The sequence below is a fragment of the Scyliorhinus torazame genome, chromosome 1, assembly GCF_047496885.1.
Source record: "Scyliorhinus torazame isolate Kashiwa2021f chromosome 1, sScyTor2.1, whole genome shotgun sequence".
Taxonomy (NCBI): domain Eukaryota; kingdom Metazoa; phylum Chordata; class Chondrichthyes; order Carcharhiniformes; family Scyliorhinidae; genus Scyliorhinus; species Scyliorhinus torazame.
The window spans coordinates 49,736,955-49,757,587 of NC_092707.1; the positions used below are offsets into that span (position 1 = coordinate 49,736,955).

Sequence of the window (20,633 nt, forward strand, 5' to 3'; positions counted from 1 at the left end):
TTTGCAGATGACTAAATACTGGCATAGAAGTTGAGGGCCAGTGTCAACTCGACAGCCACCGGGAGCAAGTGTCCTCATAACCCTCACAGTTCCAGGTACATCGCCACCAGGCACAGGTGTCGCACGGTCTCTTTAGTGAACCAGAATTAAGGATGGCACACATGGGGCTGGATTCTCCTCACCACGATGCCGAAATTGCGGCCGGTGCCGGGGCAGAAATACATTTCCTCGCATGGAATCGGGACCGGCACCGGTTCCCCGATTCTCCGGGCCCCGAACAACGACGCGTATCCCCTACCTGCGACCTTAGCTGGAGGCCCGCCCCGCCATTCTCCACCCCCAACTGGCTGAAATCCCGACAGCGTGGATCTAGCATGGTACTGCTGGTCGGGATACTAGCGTGGCGGCTGCGGACTGGCTCGGGGGCGGGCCGATCGTAGGGCAGGGGGGGGCCTTATACGGGACCGGGCAATTTGTGGGCGGTCCGGGTCGGGCACGCAGCCGATCGGGGGCACTATGTTTAAGGTCCAGCTCCACGATGGCGCAGCTGCTGTAGGCCGCCGCCGTGTGCATGTGCGACCTCTGACCTGGAAGTGCGCGGGCCCATATATACAGCAAAAGCTGCTGATTTCACGCTGGTTCACTGCTAGCACCATGCAGGGCTATGAATATGTGGCCTATTCACGCCAGTTTTTCTGGCGTGAAATTCCGCAGTTTTTACGACGGCGTGGGGACATAGTCCCAAAAACAGAGAATCCAGCCCATGGTCTAGGAGCTCCTTGAAGGTCAAGCACCGACCATATTAATGTGGCCAGATGCGGTTCCGCCTTCACACCTCTTCCTCGGACGGCTGGCACTTGTGCCTCACTAGCTGGGCCCTGCTGTTCTGGGGCAGGCTCCTGTCGTGCAGCATCTTCCCTGGGCTAGCCCTGGTGCTCATGCAACCGTGCATCTGCGACAGCAGCAGCGGCCAGGTTGATAGCTAACCTTGCTGGCTGGGTTCCAAAATCAATTTCTTTGCGGGGGTGGCGGCGGGGCGAAAGAGTCAAAGACAGTCACCAAGCAGTTAGACTCACTTAAATATGTCAGTGCCGATGTTCCCGAGGCCCAGGAACAAATGCCCATGCCTGGGAGACCTTGTCATTGTGCTGTTTAGCACTGGTACACACAAACATGGACCAATCATGGGGTGTCTCCCAGACCGTTAGAGGTCCCTGGATGGTCGGACTCTGGCCAGTGCCCCTGCCAGCCCGACAGTGCCACCTGGGCACCCTGGAGGCACCCGCTGCAGGCACCGAGAAACACCCCGGTAAACACGCCCAAAACGGGACTTTTGTCCCGTTCAATCACGCCCGCAATCTCAAAGCAGAGCAAGATCCATGTGAGATTGACCATGAGAAAGAAGGTTTATGTTTTTGGCTCCTGGGTTGGCACCAGAGACAATGGCAACATCTTGCAGCATGTCATCCACTGTTGTGTAAGGAGGTCACTCACTGTCTATTCAAGAAAAGCTAACTATGTTTCATTCATGCATGCCAGACAAGCAGACGGAATGAACATGCGACTTCGCTGGGACTGCAAGCTTCCTGTGGTGCAGTACACTGGTGCCTGCATGCACATTGCTTTACAAGTGCCACATCTCAACTCTACCCTATAGTGAAAGCGAAACCTAAAGGGATTCCAGATGATTTGCGACTATAGGCAGTGAATCATGCATGCCATTGCCTGCTAATCTGACAGCCTCCATTTTGGAACAGTTCACTGACCTGGCTACATTTGGGCCACCATGGCAAATCATAGACTGACAAGGGCTAGCGACATCAGTAAGCAAATCGCACACGTGCACAGTCTGCGTGCAATGGAAACCATGCTGCCACATGACGTGGCCTAGAAGGCCTGGCTGTAGATTGCACCACCAAAACACGGGTGGCAGCAGTCTGGTTAAATTGGCTGACCAGCATCAGCAAGGGCACTGGCGTAGTGGGAGGTAAAATGCCGCCTTCTTGAGAGAGGACATCAGGTTCATGCTCCAATGAAACACTGTCATTCCCAAGGAGCAGCCTTGCAGCAACCCAAATAAACTCTTGGAGGTCACATTGGTGGACTGCCATGGCAGCCCGTAAGCCACTTTGCACACTGTAATCCACAACCGTGAAGACAGTAGTCTGAGCTTGCATGGCAGCATTCAGATGTTGGGCGGCTGCTGCTTGTGCTGCAATGGATGCTGCACCATTGGCCGTAAAGTGCGGTGTCATGGCAGGGTTTGCGAATATGTGAATGGAGTCCACCTCCATGTGGAAATGATGGGATCCAATCACTGCACAAAGCTCCTTTTAGTTTGATGCCAGACCCAATCCTTGGTGCTGACTGCAGGCTTTCAGTTAGACTTCATAATGCACCAAGCATTTTGCTGCACACACCCATCAGCGTTCTTTCTGTAGTTTGTCTCATTGAAGTCCCCATCTAAGTCCTCAACAGTGGAACCTATGGGCAATCTATCACTCTGGCATGCTGGAGCGTGTGTGATTTGTTCCCCCTGTGCTGTTTGCAGCTCACTCGTGCCCAATGTCTCGGCAGGTGCAGATGCCAATCCCCTCCCCAAGATATGTGTAGTTTCAGTATTTGATCTGGTGGCTGAAATTGTGAAGTCAAGTGATGGTGATGTGTCTTCTTCATCAGTCTCAGATTGGTGCTTCTCTACTGCCTGGCCAGGTTGCCCCTCTTGGGTATCTGAAAGAGAAACGTTCAACGGTAGGATTGTGGTGCTGGGAGGGGAAAAGCAAAAGGTGCATGCTTATAGCATGAAGAGTGGCGGGCATAGGGGGAAATAGGATGTGAGAAGAAGTATTATGCAGAAGGATACCACCATCTTCAACAGTTTTAGCCCTGCCAATGTCACTGCCACAGCCTCAGCAATGGTTGTTCGAATAATGGGCAACACTATCTACTTCAAGGGGTTTAGCACATACATGGCCATGCCTCCCATCTGGTTTTCTCCAACTGCTTCTGCTAAACCATATTTTCCTGCAAGGATGAGGGATGTGTGCTTAGTGAGTGTTGTGTGGCCTGGCTGGTTGACGTAGTTGAATAGCTGAGAGTCTGTGCAATCTGCGAGATGTGGGTGTGAGGCTTGCATCAGCACCATGTGTCTGTGAGGGTGAGGTGAAGCATATAAATGGTAGGCTCGAGTCTCAGTTGATAGGAATCGTTGGTAGGTGAGTTAAGGGGCTTTAGTAAATTGAGCAATGTCTGAAGCTTTTGGTAGAGTTGATCAAATATGGCAATCAAGGACGCATTCTCTGATCTTGACCACCCATGAGAAGTCATTGAACTTCTTGCGGCACTGCATCCAGTTCCTTGTGGTTTGATTCCCGACACTGGCCTCCATAGCTATCTGCTCCCGCTGCCCTTCGACTGTGTGCCTGGAGACACTCCTTTCCCCACTGTAGGGCATCTCCTCTTCCTTTCTACATCCTCCATCGAGAACTCCAGTGCAGAGTTTGAAGCCTTGCAGCCCTCTCCCACGTTGTACCATTCCACACTCTTTGCCAGGTCAGATTCTCTTCAACCATAACTTGCAGCATCTGCTCCAGCCACAGTGCACCTCCCCTTTTCAGCAGTGCAGGCTCAGTTGAACTGGTTCTAGCCACTCATGATTTTGGGCCCCCTGCTTATGCGTCCCTGGCAATTAGGTCATTCAAATGAAAAGACAGCATGCTGGGTGTGGACTAATCATGCATGACGATCCTTACTCCTATTTTTTGGGTCTATCCAATTTAGCCCGCTTGTGCTCAGACAGCAATGGGGATGGGAGCAGCAGCAGCTAGGGTCTTCTCAGGACAAACAGCAAAGCAAAGGACGTCTCCAAGCCAAAATAAATCAGTTATTTTTTGAGGTAGACTGACATTTTGATAGATGAGCAGTTTTGAAATGCCGGCATGTGTGACAGCAGAGAGAGAAATAGTGTTACTTCTGTAGAACAGATAATTTCACTTTAATGTGCTCCGCACTTTGTGAAGAGAGGGAAACAAAGAAAAAAAACATGAAGAAAATGCATTCGGGTGCAAAGTTAGAATTTGGCAAAGAGCTTAAACAATTGAGGTGAGAGTCAGTAACCATTTTGCTGAACTCTTGTTTTGAATTCAAAGTACCCAATTCTTTTTTTTCTAATAAGGGGCAATTTAGAACATAGCACATAGAACATACTGTGCAGAAGGTGGTCATTCGGCCCATGCATCGACCCACTTAAGCCCTCACTTCCCCCCTATCCCAGTAACCCAATAACCCCTCCTAACCTTTTTGGGCACTAAGGGCAATTTATCATGGTCAATCCACCTAACCTGCACGTCTTTGGACTGTGAGAGGAAACCGGAGGAAACCCACACAGACAAGGGGAGAACGTGCAGACTCCGCACAGACAGTGACCCAGCGGGAGACTGGGACCCTGGCGCTGTGAAGCCACAGTGCTATCTACTTGTGCAACCGTGCTGCATTTAGCTTGGCCAATCCACCTACCCTGCACATCTTATGGGTTGTGGGGGTGAGACCCACGCAGACACGGGGAGAATGTGCATTTTGCTGAACTCTATGATAATTCAGTAGATTAGATTTATCGTAGGTTTTACAGTGTTATGGAGATAACAAGAATTGAGAGGATGTTTAAAAAAAATGCTAAATGCAGTACCTGAGAACTCTATATCTGACTGAAATGCTACTGCCTTTGCTGGATTAAAATTTACAAAACCTATTTAATAAATTCACTCAGTAAGAAATAATTTGGCCTTTTATTTTTGTTACTTATTACCAATAATGAAAATATTTACACACTTAAAATCAAACCATTTCATAGAATGTAATGTTGAGCTCAGCCTCTTTTTGAGATGAATCCACATCACGTGAACAATATCATTAATATGTAATTATATGCAGAGATGCAGGGCAGACCTATCGGACGATGGGCCACCCAAAGAGTTGGCAGCACTGCCAATCATAGCAACCTCACAGCCATTTTAGATACAGAGGAGCATTATTTGGCTGGAGACCAGACTTGCACCACTTACTCAGGAAAACGTCCAGCCTCTGAAAGCTGCTGGCCAATCAGATTGGCCTTAATGTGGAAAGGGGGCTATTGAGAGAGGCAACCTCCTTTCCCGCCTGAAGCTCGAGCTGGGTGGCCCATCGGGCCTCCCCACTGCCTCCGAACGCTTCCTGCCAGCCTCACAAGCTCAGCCAATGGGAAGTAGCCCTTAAATGGCCAATAATTGCTCACTTAAGACCCACCCCGCCTTCCCTTTAAGGCAACATGATGGTGTAGCAGTCATGTCACTGAACTAGTAATCCAGAGGCCCAGGCTAATACTGTGGGGATACAAGGTCATATCCCACCGTGGCAGACACTGGAATTTAAATTCAGTTGATAAAATCTGGATGGAAAGATAATCTCAGTAATAGTGACCGGGAAATTATCATTGATTGTTGTAAAAATCCATCAGGTTCATTCATTACTTTCAGGGATGGAAATCTGTCATCCTTCCCTGGTCTGGCCTACCTGTGACTCCAGATCCACAGCAATGTTGTTGACTCTTAATTGCCATCTGAAATGGCCTGGTGGGCAAGCCATTCAGTTCAAGGGCAACAAATTAGGAAGGGTAACAAATGGGCCAGTGATTCCCAGATCCAATGAAAGAATAAAATAAAAATTGGAACGAGTCGTCGTGGGCCTTGACGGGCCCACATAAAACTGTGGACAGTTTTGCAGAACAAATGTGCATATTCCTTGCATCAATTAAACTGAGCCAGTCAAGCATTACAATACCATGTAAGTATCTTGAGAAGACTTTACGTATTTTATTTTAAAATGCACAGCAGGTATTTTATTGTATTAAAATTAGCGTTTTCTCTTACTGGGCCTTTATAGACTATTCAACTTGAGCAAACACTTTCCCATTTCATCTAGGCTGTGTTTTAGTAATATCACATTTTTAACCACTTGCCTAAATAGTTTTAAACCATTATAAATTATTTGGCAATTATAATTATGATATGCCCAACATTAAACATCGTCATATTTCTCTGTCACTAATACATTCTTTGACTAAATTTAAAGGTATATCTGAAAGATTATGTGGAGCAGTTTTAAATAGTAAAATAAAGATGACAGCAGATAAAACCAAGAAACATGAGTTCTGTTTAATATTTAATAAATAGACATTTGGTATTGCATAACTTGGGAGTATTACCAAAAAAAGATGTCGTCGAAGCTTTTGGTCTTGCCCTCATCAGGACAATCGTAAGAATACCAATGTCAGGGGAAACAACAACTTTATACTGTATGAAAAGAGAGTGCTGATTGGTTGCCACGTCGACTGTTATTGATAAGAGGTGTTGACATGGAGAGTGCACCAATTAATAGTGACTGACAGTTAACTGTCAAGCACTGTTTAAAAATTTAAGCCAGGCAGCTTGACTGATTGGTCAAGGCACTTCCCTGAGGAATGAACCAGCGAATGGCTATCGCTTATTTTGTTTGACGGAAACAGGCGCAACGTGTGTACATGTTCTTTCTGTCTGCAAAGAATAGGGCCCTGCGTATTAATATGTGTAGCATGTATCATAGATATCATAGATATCATAGATATCATAGATATCATAGAATTTACAGTGCAGAAGGAGGCCATTCGGCCCATCGAGTCTGCACCGGCTCTTGGAAAGAGCACCCTACCCAAGGTCCACACCTCCACCCTATCCCCATAACCCAGTAACCCCACCCTACACTAAGGGCAATTTTGGACACTATGGGCAATTTAGCATGGCCAATCCACCTAACCCGCACATCTTTGGACTGTGGGAGGAAACCGGAGCACCCGGAGGAAACCCACGCACACACGGGGAGGATGTGCAGACTCCGCACAGACAGTGACCCAAGCCGGAATCGAACCTGGGACCCTGGAGCTGTGAAGCATTTGTGCTATCCACAATGCTACCGTGCTGCCCTACATGGCAGCATGTCCCTTCCGCTGTTCGATAAACGACAAGTTACAGACTGTACTCAACCAGTCCATGCTTGGAAAACTCAAAACACAGTGTCCAATATTAGATTTGATTCCGTGATTGGACAACATTTACTAAATAATCCTCAAAGTGTGCTAAAATTACATTAACAACCAATTTAAGGTTGACAGTTGGTCTCACAATGTGGTACATTTGAGTGTACTTGGAGCTACAATATACAATACACAGGGCCCTGTCCTTTGCAGACAGAAGAAACATGTACACAGGTTGTGCCTATTACACCTAAACAAAATAAATTACAGCCATTTTCTGGTTCATCCCTCAGGGCAATGCCTTGGCCAATCAGAGTCAAGCTGCCTGTTTTAAATTTTCAGACCATGCTTGACAGTTAACTCTGTCAGTCATTATTAACTAGTGCATCCTGCATGGCAATGCCTCTACCAATGAGAATCCACTTGAGAATCAATCAGCACTCTCTTCTCATACTGTATAAAGTTGTTGTTTCCCTGACATTGGTATTCTTGTGATTGCTCTGATGAGTGCAAAATGAAAAATTTTGACAACTTTTTTCGGTGATACGTTATATTTAATACTGCCACAGCATTATTAAATACTGTCTATTTTTTGATTTGCAGCATGCGAATACATTTTAATTTTAGTCAGATATTAATTTTGAGTCTATGTGCTTTTGTACTGCAACTCAGATTTACAAAGGAAATTGTGAAAGAATTAATAATTTACTTGTTGGTAGAATTCAATGCAACAGGTTCTTTATACAGAGAAGGCACATTGAGTACTGAGGCCTTGTGTAAAATAAACTGTCATGTAGCATTGTAATTTATATAGTTTAAATTGTTAAAGAAGCAATGACTATATTTTTTGTGTATTAATGGTACAAAAACACTCCGAGTCATATTTACAATCGCAAGTTACAAGTCAATCTCAGTCTATGGAATGGCTATAGGATAAGTGTAAAAGATGAGGCAAAGCAAGGGGTAGGCATCGCAAAGAAGTGGCGCTGAAGAGCATAAAGGGGCAAATTACTCACCTGCAACACATATTCCAATTTCATGTTTTGCAAGATATGTTTGGAGGTTTTATAAAATATATATATATTTTTTTAATTTTAGAGTACCCAATTATTTTTTCCAATTAAGGGGCAATTTAGCATGGCCAATCCACCTGTCTTGCACATCTTTGGGTTGTGGGGGTGAGACCCACGCAGACACGGGGAGAACGTGCAAACTCCACATGGACAGTGACCAAAGGCCGGGATTCGAACCCAGGTCCTCAGCGCCGTAGACAGCAATGCTAACCACTGGGCCACCGTGCTGCCCTAAATATATATATTTTTACCATTTATTCCCTCTTCATTTAAATGTTCCTGGGATATAATTTGAGGGCCAGTACTTATTGTTCAATACCTTTGTTGCAGCTGTTATTTTGTTAAGCCATTTTCTCCTCCATTATTCAATTTTAACCTCATGACCTACTTCTGAAGACAAGAAACTCCACAGTGTGGTGTGGTTCCAAGATGCCACCAGAAGCCAACCATACTTTTCCCAAGTAGCCATTTTCATGTTTACGTCCGGGTGGTGTCAAAAGGCTAGCCAACCACAGAACCATGTTCACAGAGCTATATTTCTCCAGTGACCGCCTGCATATGAGAATACCAATTAACACGGGATTGATTTCCCATTTACCTAGGCTGTTGATGTCCCTTTGGATTATTACACACTGGCTACCACACCCAATTTGATATCACCACACTTTGGATTATATTCCATCTTCAAAGTAATTTAACAACAGCAGCTCCAATATGGTTTCCTGTGGCTTGTGAATGATGACAGTCCAGTCCTCTCTGTTGTACATATTATTCTATAATATAAAGTTTTCCACTGCATTGTCACCTTTCTCACTTATGTTACATGCTCCTGACATGTTTTATTTAAAATAAATGCCAGTTACATCGTGGAGATCTGTGCTGAATATACTTTGGGAACTGTGAAACGGAAGGAAGCTTTTTGTAAGATGGTGTGATCATTTCAAGCTGATTTTCGCCTTAATTTTGTCATTGACAGGATCATTTTTGTAAGAATTACGTAGAGTTCACAGAGAATACGCACTGGCCTCTTTTCATCCGTTACCTGAAGATCATCAGAAATGTATTTGAAATATCACAGTAATAAAACAAGTATAACAAAATATAACTCCTCATCGCTTCTAACAGCATCTGTGGAGGATTGTTCAGTTGTAACAAAATGTTTGGGGCCATTTGCCGGCACAAACACTGCAACTTTTAATGGTTGACCACTTGGTTACCTGGCCACACGATGGCTTCCAGTAAGGTTACCCTTCTAGCCAGAACTTCTAATTCAGCTTGAAGATCTTGGAACATCTGCCAACTAACAGCCTGGTAGAGATTGAAAACAGCAACAGAAAATGTTTTGTACCCCAGTTAAAAAAATAGTTATGATCAGGACTTGGGAACCAGGCCAAACCATGTTTGTATTAATTCATTGTGGCAAAAATACCTGTTTAAATAACATTCAAGGAAAAAAAAAGTCCAATTTTATTAAGCAGCGGTTTGTAAGCTTTTGGAAATTGACTCAACTGCAAATAAAACCAGTATCAGCAGCTGGTACTTTTTTGGAGATTATTTGCAGGTTTTCCATTGTGAATTTCAAATCATTTTAATATTTCCATTGAAGTACAATGCAGGAGATTATTTTGGAGCATATCATGGACTTTCCTAGTTCCCTTCGTTGCAGTGTCTGGGTATTTGGTTAACCCCATACACACATAAATAACAGTGTTATAGTAAGGATTTGTACCGGGAACTGGACATCACACTCAGACACACAATAAGTTTGTCAACATGATGCAAGCATCCTTTGATTTAAGTCCAACTCTTTCCCTACACCAGATGTGACTTGCCCAATTCAAACTAGAAGCAATTGTTGCAAGCAAAGTTGAGATTTAAACACTAGACTTTTTCATGTTATGTTGTGTGGCTGGTTGTGCCTGCCCATAAAAACTCGGTGCAAACACCTTTCTATTCCCTTTACTCACCATGAATACCAATCATAGTCTCCAAGATTAATACCCTCTCTGCTAAAATCTTCAAAGCTTCCCGGATTTGGTGTATACCTTCCCCCTGTGGAAGACAGATACAGCCATCAAGGGAAATGCCAGCAACTGACTTGCTGTCATATCCTCCTTTGTTTTTGGTAGGGATTTGACCTCAATTTCAGCATTCCACATGAATGACCAAAACAAAGGCAGAAGCATGCAGGTTCCATCTCAGTCTCTAAACTGCAAACATTTAGATATTACTTTTAGGTAGTCGTTGCAATGCATTCATTCGGAGCTCAGACATTTAATAGAACACTTCCAAACAAGCTAGCTAGGAACATTTTTTTAAACAAATTATTCACTAGGCGGAATGCAAACGTTAACGTTCAAACCATTTACTTTGTGTTTAGGCTATGGTGCGTTTTTCTTTTTAGTACAGATGCAACTTATATCTTAAATAATGGCATATCATTATTACTTGAAAAGCTGTACAAGGCAGGATGCGAAAGCGAACAGATCAGCATGCTGATATTTCTCTGTTTAATGAAGCACTCAGATGCAAACGATTAGTCAGGCGACACACACAACATGGTAAGTCATGCAACAAGACAACATCAATGGAGGACAGTTTTAATGACATTTCCACAGCTGTATCCCCTTCCCGCTGCATGAGGGACAGGTAAATGAAGCACCTGGCACATTTATAACACGTTTAGAAGACTGACAAAATTTGAATTGTTATTAAACATCGTTTTATGTGAAGCATTCAGCTTCATATAGAAAAACATCCAAAAATGGTTTTCAACAATCATGTTTTGAGAAAGATGATTTTTTTTTTGAATCATCGAAATGTATTCATTCAGAAAGGTTTGAAATAAACATGCAGAATTCATTGAACAAACTCATTAACTGTAATCAATGAATCTAGAAACCATGTTTGTAGCCATGATTAGGAAATATATTTCTGAGTTGTAACATATCATGCACTAATATCAATAGCTTCACAACAGCACCACCAGGAACACAATGACCATTATGTGACCACAGCAGTTTCTTTCACACAATAAAATAATCATAAATTTCAATTTCAAATGGAGCGATTACAGAATTTAAAAAAATGAAATGAAGAGTTCAGTGATTGGACAATACACTCTCAAAACACCAGCATCAAACGCCCCCCCCCTCCCAAAGAAAATAGCCATGGCATCCCACCAGATTTTACAGAATTGGAAAATACATGAAATATATTGAGGAAGTCTTTTGTATTTAAAATGTTTCTCCAATGGCTAGATTTGATAAAAACTATGAAATTAATTACTGAGTAAGTCATGAGGTTAACAAAAGACAGAACCAGCACATTCAAGTTAGTAAAAAAAGACTTGTTCGTGCATGGTTTGGTAACCCTCCTCCATCGGTTTGTTGCTTATTCCCATAAAATTGTTCTGACGCTACAGAAGATGAAAGCGCAGGTTGATGACTTGCTTCCAAGGCTTCTACCGAATGCTGCTGGGAGGTGTTGGAGGACGGTGGAGGTAACTATTTCTCCACTTCCCTTCTTGTGGGAACTACCTGCTCTCGTTTGACACAAACGTAGGTGGTTTTGCAAACAATGCAGAGGGTTACAAAATACCTCAGGAGACCACAGAAAGGTAGAATAGGCAGAAAGGTAGCAGTTGCAATTTAACGTGGGATATTTTGGTCGCAGGAATGGGAGCTTGCACTTATTAGAGACGTTGAAGTATGTTGACAGACAGAGAGGCTGGGAAGTACAAATACACAGGCATCCACAATTGGCCTTTCTACTACATTCCTAACCTAACGCCAGGGAACAGAATTGAAATTTGGCTGGGTTGCAGATATTTCTGTTTCAGCTTTCCTTGGCGGGATGAAGGGGGGCGGGGGGGGGGGGGGGGGGGTGCGGGAGTTTGTTGTTGTTAGTGGTGGGGATCCCAGCAATCTCACCCCCTCACAAGCAGGACCAAATAGTTTCTCTGGTATCACAGGCTTCCCTGATCAGGCAAGCACCCAAGATGTGTGGGCATGGTGGTCCTGGAGTCCATCAGTAATAATAAAGTAAGGTGAATTCCGTTGATCGTATATAACCAAGGTCATGGGTCAAAATCACAAGTGGACACACTCTGGAACTTACACCTGGCTGTCACCCAGCAAACGTTCAGGGCTAGAGGCCTGACTGTAGCATGATAAATCCACTACAAAAGAGACAATGAGCATTTATGGGTTTACCAAAAGGGGAGTAGAGTACAAGCACAAATGATCAGAACATGTGCGCCATGATTGAAGTCTATGATATGTGCTGTTACTGGGCAAGGCTCCCAGTCAGCAGACAAATAAAGACTCCACATGGCATCAAGCCCCGATGGCATGAGAAAGCCTCCTGGAGAGAAAGGTTGAGTGGTGACCTTATAAAGATGTGGTGCACAAAAGCATTAATTCAGAGCAGAGTTTGAAGATAAGCCATAACGGTCACAGAAGGGATTCAAGTACAAACCAGTGAAAGACAAGCTGTTATGAAAGGGGGCATCAGGGACTGGAAGCAGGGGTTGCAGAGTGCCTCCACTAACCCCCCCCCCCCCCCCCCCCCCCACCGAACCACCCAACCACCACCCCCACCCCACCCATCGTCAGAAGGCACAAGTGAGCAGTGCGATCCCATTTTAATCCCCAAGCCATCACCAAGTAATGGTGTGCTCAGGGATAATAGGTATCACTGGTTCATTAATGAGCCTAATCAACACACTGCCACCGATGGCCAGGAATCCCGGGCGAAATTCTCCCCCAACGGCGGGATGCCCGCCGACTGGCGCCAAAGCCGGCGCAAATCAGACGGGCATCGCGCCGGCAAAAAGGTGCGGAAGTCTCCGCATCTTTGGTGGCCTAGCCCCAACATTGAGGGGCTAGGCCGACGCCGGAGGGATTTCCGCACCGCCAGCTGGCGGAAATGGCGTTTGTTGCCCCGCCAGCTGGCGCGGAAATGCGGCGCATGCGCGGGAGCGTCAGCGGCCGCTGTCAGTTTCCCAGCGCATGCGCGGGAGCGTCAGCGGCCGCTGTCAGTTTCCCGCGCATGCGCAGTGGGGAGAGTCACTTCCGCCTCCGCCATGGTGGAGACCGTGGCAGAGGTGGAAGGGAAAGAGTGCCCCCACGGCACAGGCCCGCCCGCGGATCGGTGGGCCCTGATCGCGGGCCAGGCCACCGTGGGGGCACCCCCCGGGGTCAGATCGCCCCGCGCCCCCTCCCCAGGACCCCAGAGCCCGCCCACGCCGCCTGGTCCCGCCGGTAAATACCAGGTTTGATTTACGCCGGCGGGACAGGCAATTCCTGGGCGGGACTTCGGCCCATCCGGGCCGGAGAATCCAGCGGGGGGTCCCGCCAACCGGCGCGGCCGGATTCCCGCCCCCGCCCAATCTCCGGGAGCGGAGACTTCGGCGGGGGCGGGGGCGGGATTCACGGCGGCCAACGGCCATTCTCCGACCCGGCGGGGGGTCGGAGAATGACGCCCCCCATGTCAGCCCCTTCTGCCTTTCCACTTAATTGGGGGAGATTTTGTCACCACCAAGAGACTGAAGCAGGGCCTCTCCCATGATTAAGTAAGCCCAGCTGTCATGTTTCCCGCCACAATGGGCTGCATTAAATCTAGCCCGATATTTCAGGAAGGAGCTCTTAAGTTAAATAACAATCAATACTTGGGAGTTGTCTTCCAGTTAGAGCATTAAGGCCAAAAACCCTATTATCATTCAAGAGCAGATAAATGCTGAAATGGGATCAATGGGAAGGAGCCACGAGACTATGGAAGGATAGGCTAGACAGGTTCACGTGACATCTCTCATCTGTACTTATCTTTTATGGTCTTCATCTTTTGTGCATTTGAGGCCAGGGCAGAGACCAAACTCTGCAGCTCTGTTGCCACTTTCACACCAATGCATTAACATGGAAGTAGCATTACAATCGCAACCTTAGATGACAAAACCGCTTCAGAATTATGTACATTCAGTCAGCTTGCAGTCATGCGAAATGTGTTTCATGATTTACCAAGGAAGGTGAAGATCTGGCCAGTGAGAAACACCCAAATCTTGGCCAGCTTGACACTGACACGCGTAAAATCAATTCCACCCACTTTGGGCTGCACTTGACGTCTTCTGACCGCTACCATCGATGCCAAAAGGTTTCATTCATATTCATTCCTAGCTAACACTTTTCCAGGAAATGCAACAAGAACTTAAGTCATTAATGTCTTAAATTCACAATTATTCCCATGTCTGTGCTATTTTGAAATCTATATTGCCCCGTAGTTATCCATTTCGTGACAAACTTTCATTGCCATTCAACCCACTTGCAACTAATTCTCATCTAACTGTAACTAATAATTCACAAGTGAGCTAGCCTCAGGTAGATACTGAGTTAGAACTGGTTTGGGTGGAGGGTTACATGCTGATGTGGGGTTACGGTTGTGCTGCACCATGAACTGCTAAGATCCAGGGTTGCGCCTATTCCTCAGACGATGAGTTCCCACCCTCAATTGCACATGTAGGGAGGGGTGCTGAGCAAAGGACAGGCACTTCCTTCAGGTCAACAGAAGACTGGAGGTCCAGTCACACCAAGGCATTATCATGCACTTTCTGTTGTCTGGCATTGCAAAGGAATGGAAACTATTTTCCATCTCGCGACTGTGACAGGAGCGTGGGAGACTTTGGGGGGAAAAAAAGATAAGTCAGTTTCTGTACTCAGTCTGAACGAAGTATGAAGCTATCTCAGCACAATCATTCAATATCACAAATATCAAATAACTCGTGTGCTGAACAGAACAGTGCTAAAATAAAAGCTTGCATTCAGAAAGGAATTAGCTGAAGTTTTGTAACATAAAGTGGACTTATGCAAAAATGAAACATGCGTTTTTAATACAATTTATATTCCAATGCAATCAAACTTTTGGTAGTTTGTTACACTCATTAGCTTGTAAGAAAGCCAGAACAGGTCAGTACTGGCATATAAATTGATATTAGTAAAACATGTAACATAAGATACACACACGCACACACATACACACAAAACAATTGGCTCAGTTATTCATGCTTTACACATCTGTAACAGGACCGTGCCCCTTTTATAAGTTTTCTCAAGAAAAATCTAATAATAAAGCCCTCTCTTACTTGCTGTGTTCGTGAAATATGCTCAAAACATTTTTAATTCTTTTTAGAACAATGCATTAGTATATCAGAATTTGCTATAATTTGTAATTTTGGTTCAGGTATCAAAGTAGCTTCATATGATTAAAATTAAACTTATCAGAGAGCAGGCTTAAATGATTGTATTCTTTTGCTGGGAAACTGATAAAAGGAAGATGTTAATGAGTAATTTTGATTCTTTTAAACTTTGCACTTTGATAGACAAACAAAAGGAACACAAACTGTTTAACACAAAAAGTGAACAAACTTACTCAGTAATTTTTCCTGTTGATTCATGAAATAAATCATTTTTAACTTTGTAAAATAGAAGACAAAATATCTTTCATAAATCGACTTCAACAATTCACTGATTTTGTCAGAGAATTTTTGTACATCAGCAAGAATTGCTCAGAACCGTGAACCTTTATGTAAACAAATCCAGCATTTGAGTCTGAAACCAAGGTCCATGTCTTACCGGGTGTTATTTTGGGTGTTGTATTAACGTGCTAAATTGTGGACAAAGTTGGTATGTTTAAAATGGGCTACAATGTTGTATTAAATGCTTTTGAGTGCCCAAGCAGCCAGCTTCTGTGCTGGTAAAGAATGGGCACGCCCAGCAAAGACACCTTGCAGATCGAGGTGAATATTTTATTTTAGAACAACTGCAAGCCTGTATGATGATCCTTATATGATCTGAGCACTTTTGCTTCCTTTAGCATTTCTTTTATGTGGAAATTAAGTCATATTGTGGCGCACAAGCCCATGCCACTCACAATCTAGCTTTATTTTTGTTGGCTAAATAAATCCCTTTTGCAGGGACTTGAAGACAAAAAAAAAAATCCATAACTCTTTGCACATCAGCAATGCTCCTTCAGCAACAATGCTAGCTTGTTCCGTTGTTCTAATCTTAAAAATACAAAATTGTTGGTGAGTGGGCTGTGGAGGCCAAAAAGCAGAACGTTGGCATTCTTTGCCAGTAATTAGGTTTTGTGCCCCCAGAAATATCTAAAATTGGCCCAAAATGTCTTTTGAATGACTTGATAGAATATTTTTGCTGTAGAATTGAGGTAAGCAGATGGAAGGTGAAAACATTATTTGACAGAAGGAAAAGATATTAGCAGATCAAAATTATTTTAAAATAGAACATGTTTTCTTTAGCAGGCAGCTGGATCAACTAAGTTTCACAAATTTATTTCAGATATGTGCAAGTTAAAACAGACTATTGCTTGACTTTTTACAGAATTACAATCCAGTATGGATTTGGAGCTTACCGGCGGTCCTTTATTTCCGGGTCCTCCCTTTATTCCTGGTTCCCCCTAAAAAAATGACACAATATTAAAGTATCAATCTCTTTGGGCATAAGGGACTGTATAAGGGACAGTTCCGATTTTATTTGCAAAGATCTGAATTTGAATCATTTCAGGATTCATGGAATACACTATTTTAAAAATGACAGACATAACATGTGTTCCTGGCCTCTGAACTGCTCAGTAGGCAAATGCCCTATCTCACGTTGTACTGAATCATATTGACTGGGAGCTTCCAGGTTAATTATTTAGTCCATGTTCCGTTCTCTGATTCAGGTAATGTAGCAGTTGAAGTGCAAGAGGCAATGCTAAAGTGGCTATGGAACACAAAGCTTGGACCAGGCCAGGCCAGGACTAAAGCCAGGCAACCAATGGGAGGGAGAGGAGGCCTAAGCTAAACCCTCTTCTACCATTTTTGTTGCTATGTCAGGCCTGCAGACATGGCGATAGGCAGGAACAGGGGTCGACAAGACGGAATGAAGCTGGTAATCTGTGCCTTGAGAACTAATAGAATCATCAAACCAGTTTTAATAGAGAAGGAGGCCATTTGGCCAGTCATGGCAGGGCCACTTCTCTACAAGACCAATCAGCTAACCGCAGATCCCGGCCTTTACCCGTCGCCCTGCAAATTTTCTCTCTTCAGTTACTTATCCAATTCTCTTTTGAAAGCCCCAACAGTAACTTCCCCCACCACACCCTTAGGCAGGACATTCCAGTTCCTGAATGCTTGTTGCGTCAAAAAAGATTTTCTTCCTGTCACTGTTGAATCTTCTATCAAACGCCTTAAATCGGTACCTTCTGGTTTTTAACCCCTCTATTAATGGTAACAGTTTCCCTCCAAGTACTCTGTTTAGCATCCTCATTTTAAAAAAAAAGTTTAGGGTAGCCAATTCTATTTTTTTCCAATTAAGGGGCGATTTAGCGAGGCCAATCCACTTAGCCTGTACATCTTTGGGTTGTGGGGGCGAAACCCATGCAAACACAGGGAGAATGTGCAAACTCCACACGGACAGTGACCCAGAGCCGGGATCGTACCTGGGACCTCGGTGCCGTGAGGCAGCAGTGCCACCTTGCTGCCCTGCTCCTCATTATTTTGAACCTATTTTATACCTTCCCATAACTTTCTCTTCCCTAAGGAGTATCATGATATTCATATAAACATATCATGGTGCAAACACACACACACACACTGATGGACAGATCAACGGACCAAGCAACACACATGCAACATCACAGCCAATCACCAGTGAGACCACACGCACTATAAAACGGGGAACACCACAGTTCCCGCTCATTCCAGCAGGAGATAGCTCAGAGCACAGAGCTCACAGCGTGCCACTCAGACATACACCATGTGCTGAGTGCCTCTCTAAGATAGTGTTAGGGCTGGGTCCACAGGTTAACTGGTAAAGTACGAACCACAGCCAGAAGTATACAGTAGATGTTATCAAGAATAATAAAACAGAGTTGTACCATCTACAACCGTGTTGCTTCGTCTGTATAGCGGAACACCCAACACGACATAGTACCAGGATTGGAACCCAGCAACTGTGAGACCTACCTGCACATCTTCAGCGATCCGCCATCCTGCGCCATCAGCCGCTCCAAATCGCTGGAAACCTCGGCGTCAACTGCAAGCTGTTTAAACAGCGCTTCCAGTTCTTCCTAGAAGCCACAGACAGGGAGAATGCATCGGACACCAGGAAGATCGCCCTCCTCCTCTCCACGGCAGGGCAACATGCCATCCACATCTACAACTCCCTGGCATTCGCGGACGGCGAGGACAAGACGAAGTACAAGACGGTCCTTCTCAAACTTGAGCAACACTTCAACGTCGAAGTGAATGAGAGCTTCGAGAGGTACCTCTTCCAGCAGCACCTGCAGGGTAAGGATGAGCCTTTTCAATCCTTTTTGACACACCTCCGTATCCTCGTGCAGTCCTGAGGCTATGAGGCCACCTCTGATTCCATGATTCGGGACCAGATAGTTTTTGAGGTCACCTCGGGCACCCTACGCCAGCAGCTCCTCAAAATAAAGAGCCTCACCCTAGCCACCGCCATCGAAACCTGCGTCCTCCACGAATACGCGTCCAGCCGGTACTCCCAATTCCAGGCGGCCGAATCGGCACGGCACGGATCCCACGAGGCCGAGCTGGTCCACTCTATTGAGTTCCTCCCGGCCCACGGCCCGGACGAGGGCAGCCATTTTGCGCGCTTTCCGCGGCAAAAGAGACGTCGACGCAGAGGGACGTGACGCGCAGGCACGCTCTACGCAGGACCGAACTGCGCATGCGCGGTGGTGCAATGAACGTCATGACTTCACGACGTGCAGCAACTGTGGATCCGCACATTTAAAGCGGCAATGTCCAGCGAAAAATCGACAATGCCTCCGCTGTGGCAAGATGGGCCATGACGCTGCCTGCTGTCGAGCAGCTCAACCTGCCAACGTTCCCCAATTCCGCCAGCCTCGCAGGGACGTGTGGGCCATTCAGCCTCCATACACCGAGTCATACCCTGACGACGTACAGACCGGTGATATCGACGACCGGGAAGCCTTCCGCGTTGACGAGGAGAACAGCCCAAGTTTCACCAAACTATTCATGAAACTGAAATCCCTCATCTCTATAACCATCTCTCGTAAACCATAGAACTATAGAATTTACAGTGCAGAAGGAGGCCATTCAGCCCATTGAGTCTGCACCAGCTCTCGGAAAGAGCACCCTACCCAAGCCCACACCTCCACCCTATCCCCATAACCCAGTAACCCTACCCAACACTCAGGGCAGTTTTGGACACTAAGGGCAATTTAGCATGGCCAGTCCACCTAACCTGCACATCTTTGGATTGTGGGAGGAAACCGGAGCACCTGGAGGAAACCCACGCACACACAGGGAAAATGTGCAGAATCCGCACGGACAGCGACCCAAGCCGGGAATCGAACCTGGGACCCTGGAGCTGTGAAGCAGTTGTGCAAACCACTATGCTACCATGCTGCCCTTTTCTTCATCTTTTCTAAGGCTCAGTGCCCAGAATTGGACACAATGCTCCAGTTGTGGTCAAATCAGTGTTTTATAAAGGTCCATTAAAACTTTCTTGTTTTTGTACTTTATGGTTTGGGTCTTCGCTCGCAGGTCGAGTGTACGGAGACTGGAGAATTTCCGGCTCTGTAGACCCGACCTTTAAAAAAGCCAATCTGGACATTGGATTTTCAGTACGGGCGGTGATGCCGAGCTGGATTAGAAATTGGGGCGGGTGACCCAGGAATAAACAAGAAGGATGATGGGTGCAGAGGTGGGCTGGGTGGAAGATCTGCTTTGGCACTGTCCAAAGTTTAAAAATAAATACTAAAACATGAAACATTCTTCCAGCCCTCACCCCCCACACACTCTCTATGCCCCATTCAAAACAACCAATCCTACTTCATGCCTCCCCCAGAACCCATCATACCTTCCTTATACCAACCTATGTCCCTCCACCCGCCGCCATGGATTTTTGTAATTCCTATGCCATCGCCCACCCACCCTCCTGGCCCCTTATAGCCACTATGCCAATCTAGTGTCAACTCATGCCCCCACCCACCACACTTTGCCCCTACATCTACCAATCCAATTCTCCTAGTATCCATCATGTGCAGACCTCAGGCTCTATGTAGAGATGGGATCAAATACATTTGAATAAATAAGAGTTCTAAGTATCTTGTGTGGACTTCACTGTATTGAAAAGAAAGACCCATCCATAAAAATGTGTTTGCTACATTTACATTCGTTCAACTAAATAAAACCTTATAAGAACAAACATTTCATTCAAGTGCCCAATCCCTTATGACAAGCATTGGCATTCATAGTCCCACATCAGAGTCTGTAACCATTTGTAGCTGTCAATCAAACAGAAATGGCAGGCACCCTACTATGGTAAAGGATGGTTGTGAAATCACTCATGCAGCACTACTCCAGTAATGGAAGCCCTCAGACGTCTGTCAACAGAATGAAACAGCATACTACAGATATTGTTTCAAAGATTTAAAAGGCAGGACTTTTAAATGTCACTGTGCGATTTTCAGAG

General features: G+C 45.3%; 1 protein-coding gene across 3 annotated transcripts in view; it reads right to left on the reverse strand.

Moving 5' to 3' along the window:
• Nucleotides 1–20,633, reverse strand: part of emid1 (EMI domain containing 1) — a 531,354-nt gene that overhangs the window by 3,586 nt on the left and 507,135 nt on the right. Inside the window, exons 13-14 of one of the 3 annotated variants that reach the window (XM_072491083.1) lie at nucleotides 16,537–16,581; nucleotides 9,333–9,423 (exon numbers count right to left, since the gene is read on the reverse strand). In XM_072491083.1, coding sequence (XP_072347184.1) covers nucleotides 9,333–9,423; nucleotides 16,537–16,581 — 136 coding nt within the window. Of the gene's footprint in view, nucleotides 1–9,332; nucleotides 9,424–10,082; nucleotides 10,168–16,536; nucleotides 16,582–20,633 lie in introns of all 3 variants that reach the window. The other 2 variants (XM_072491172.1, XM_072491261.1) reach the window with 2 other exon arrangements.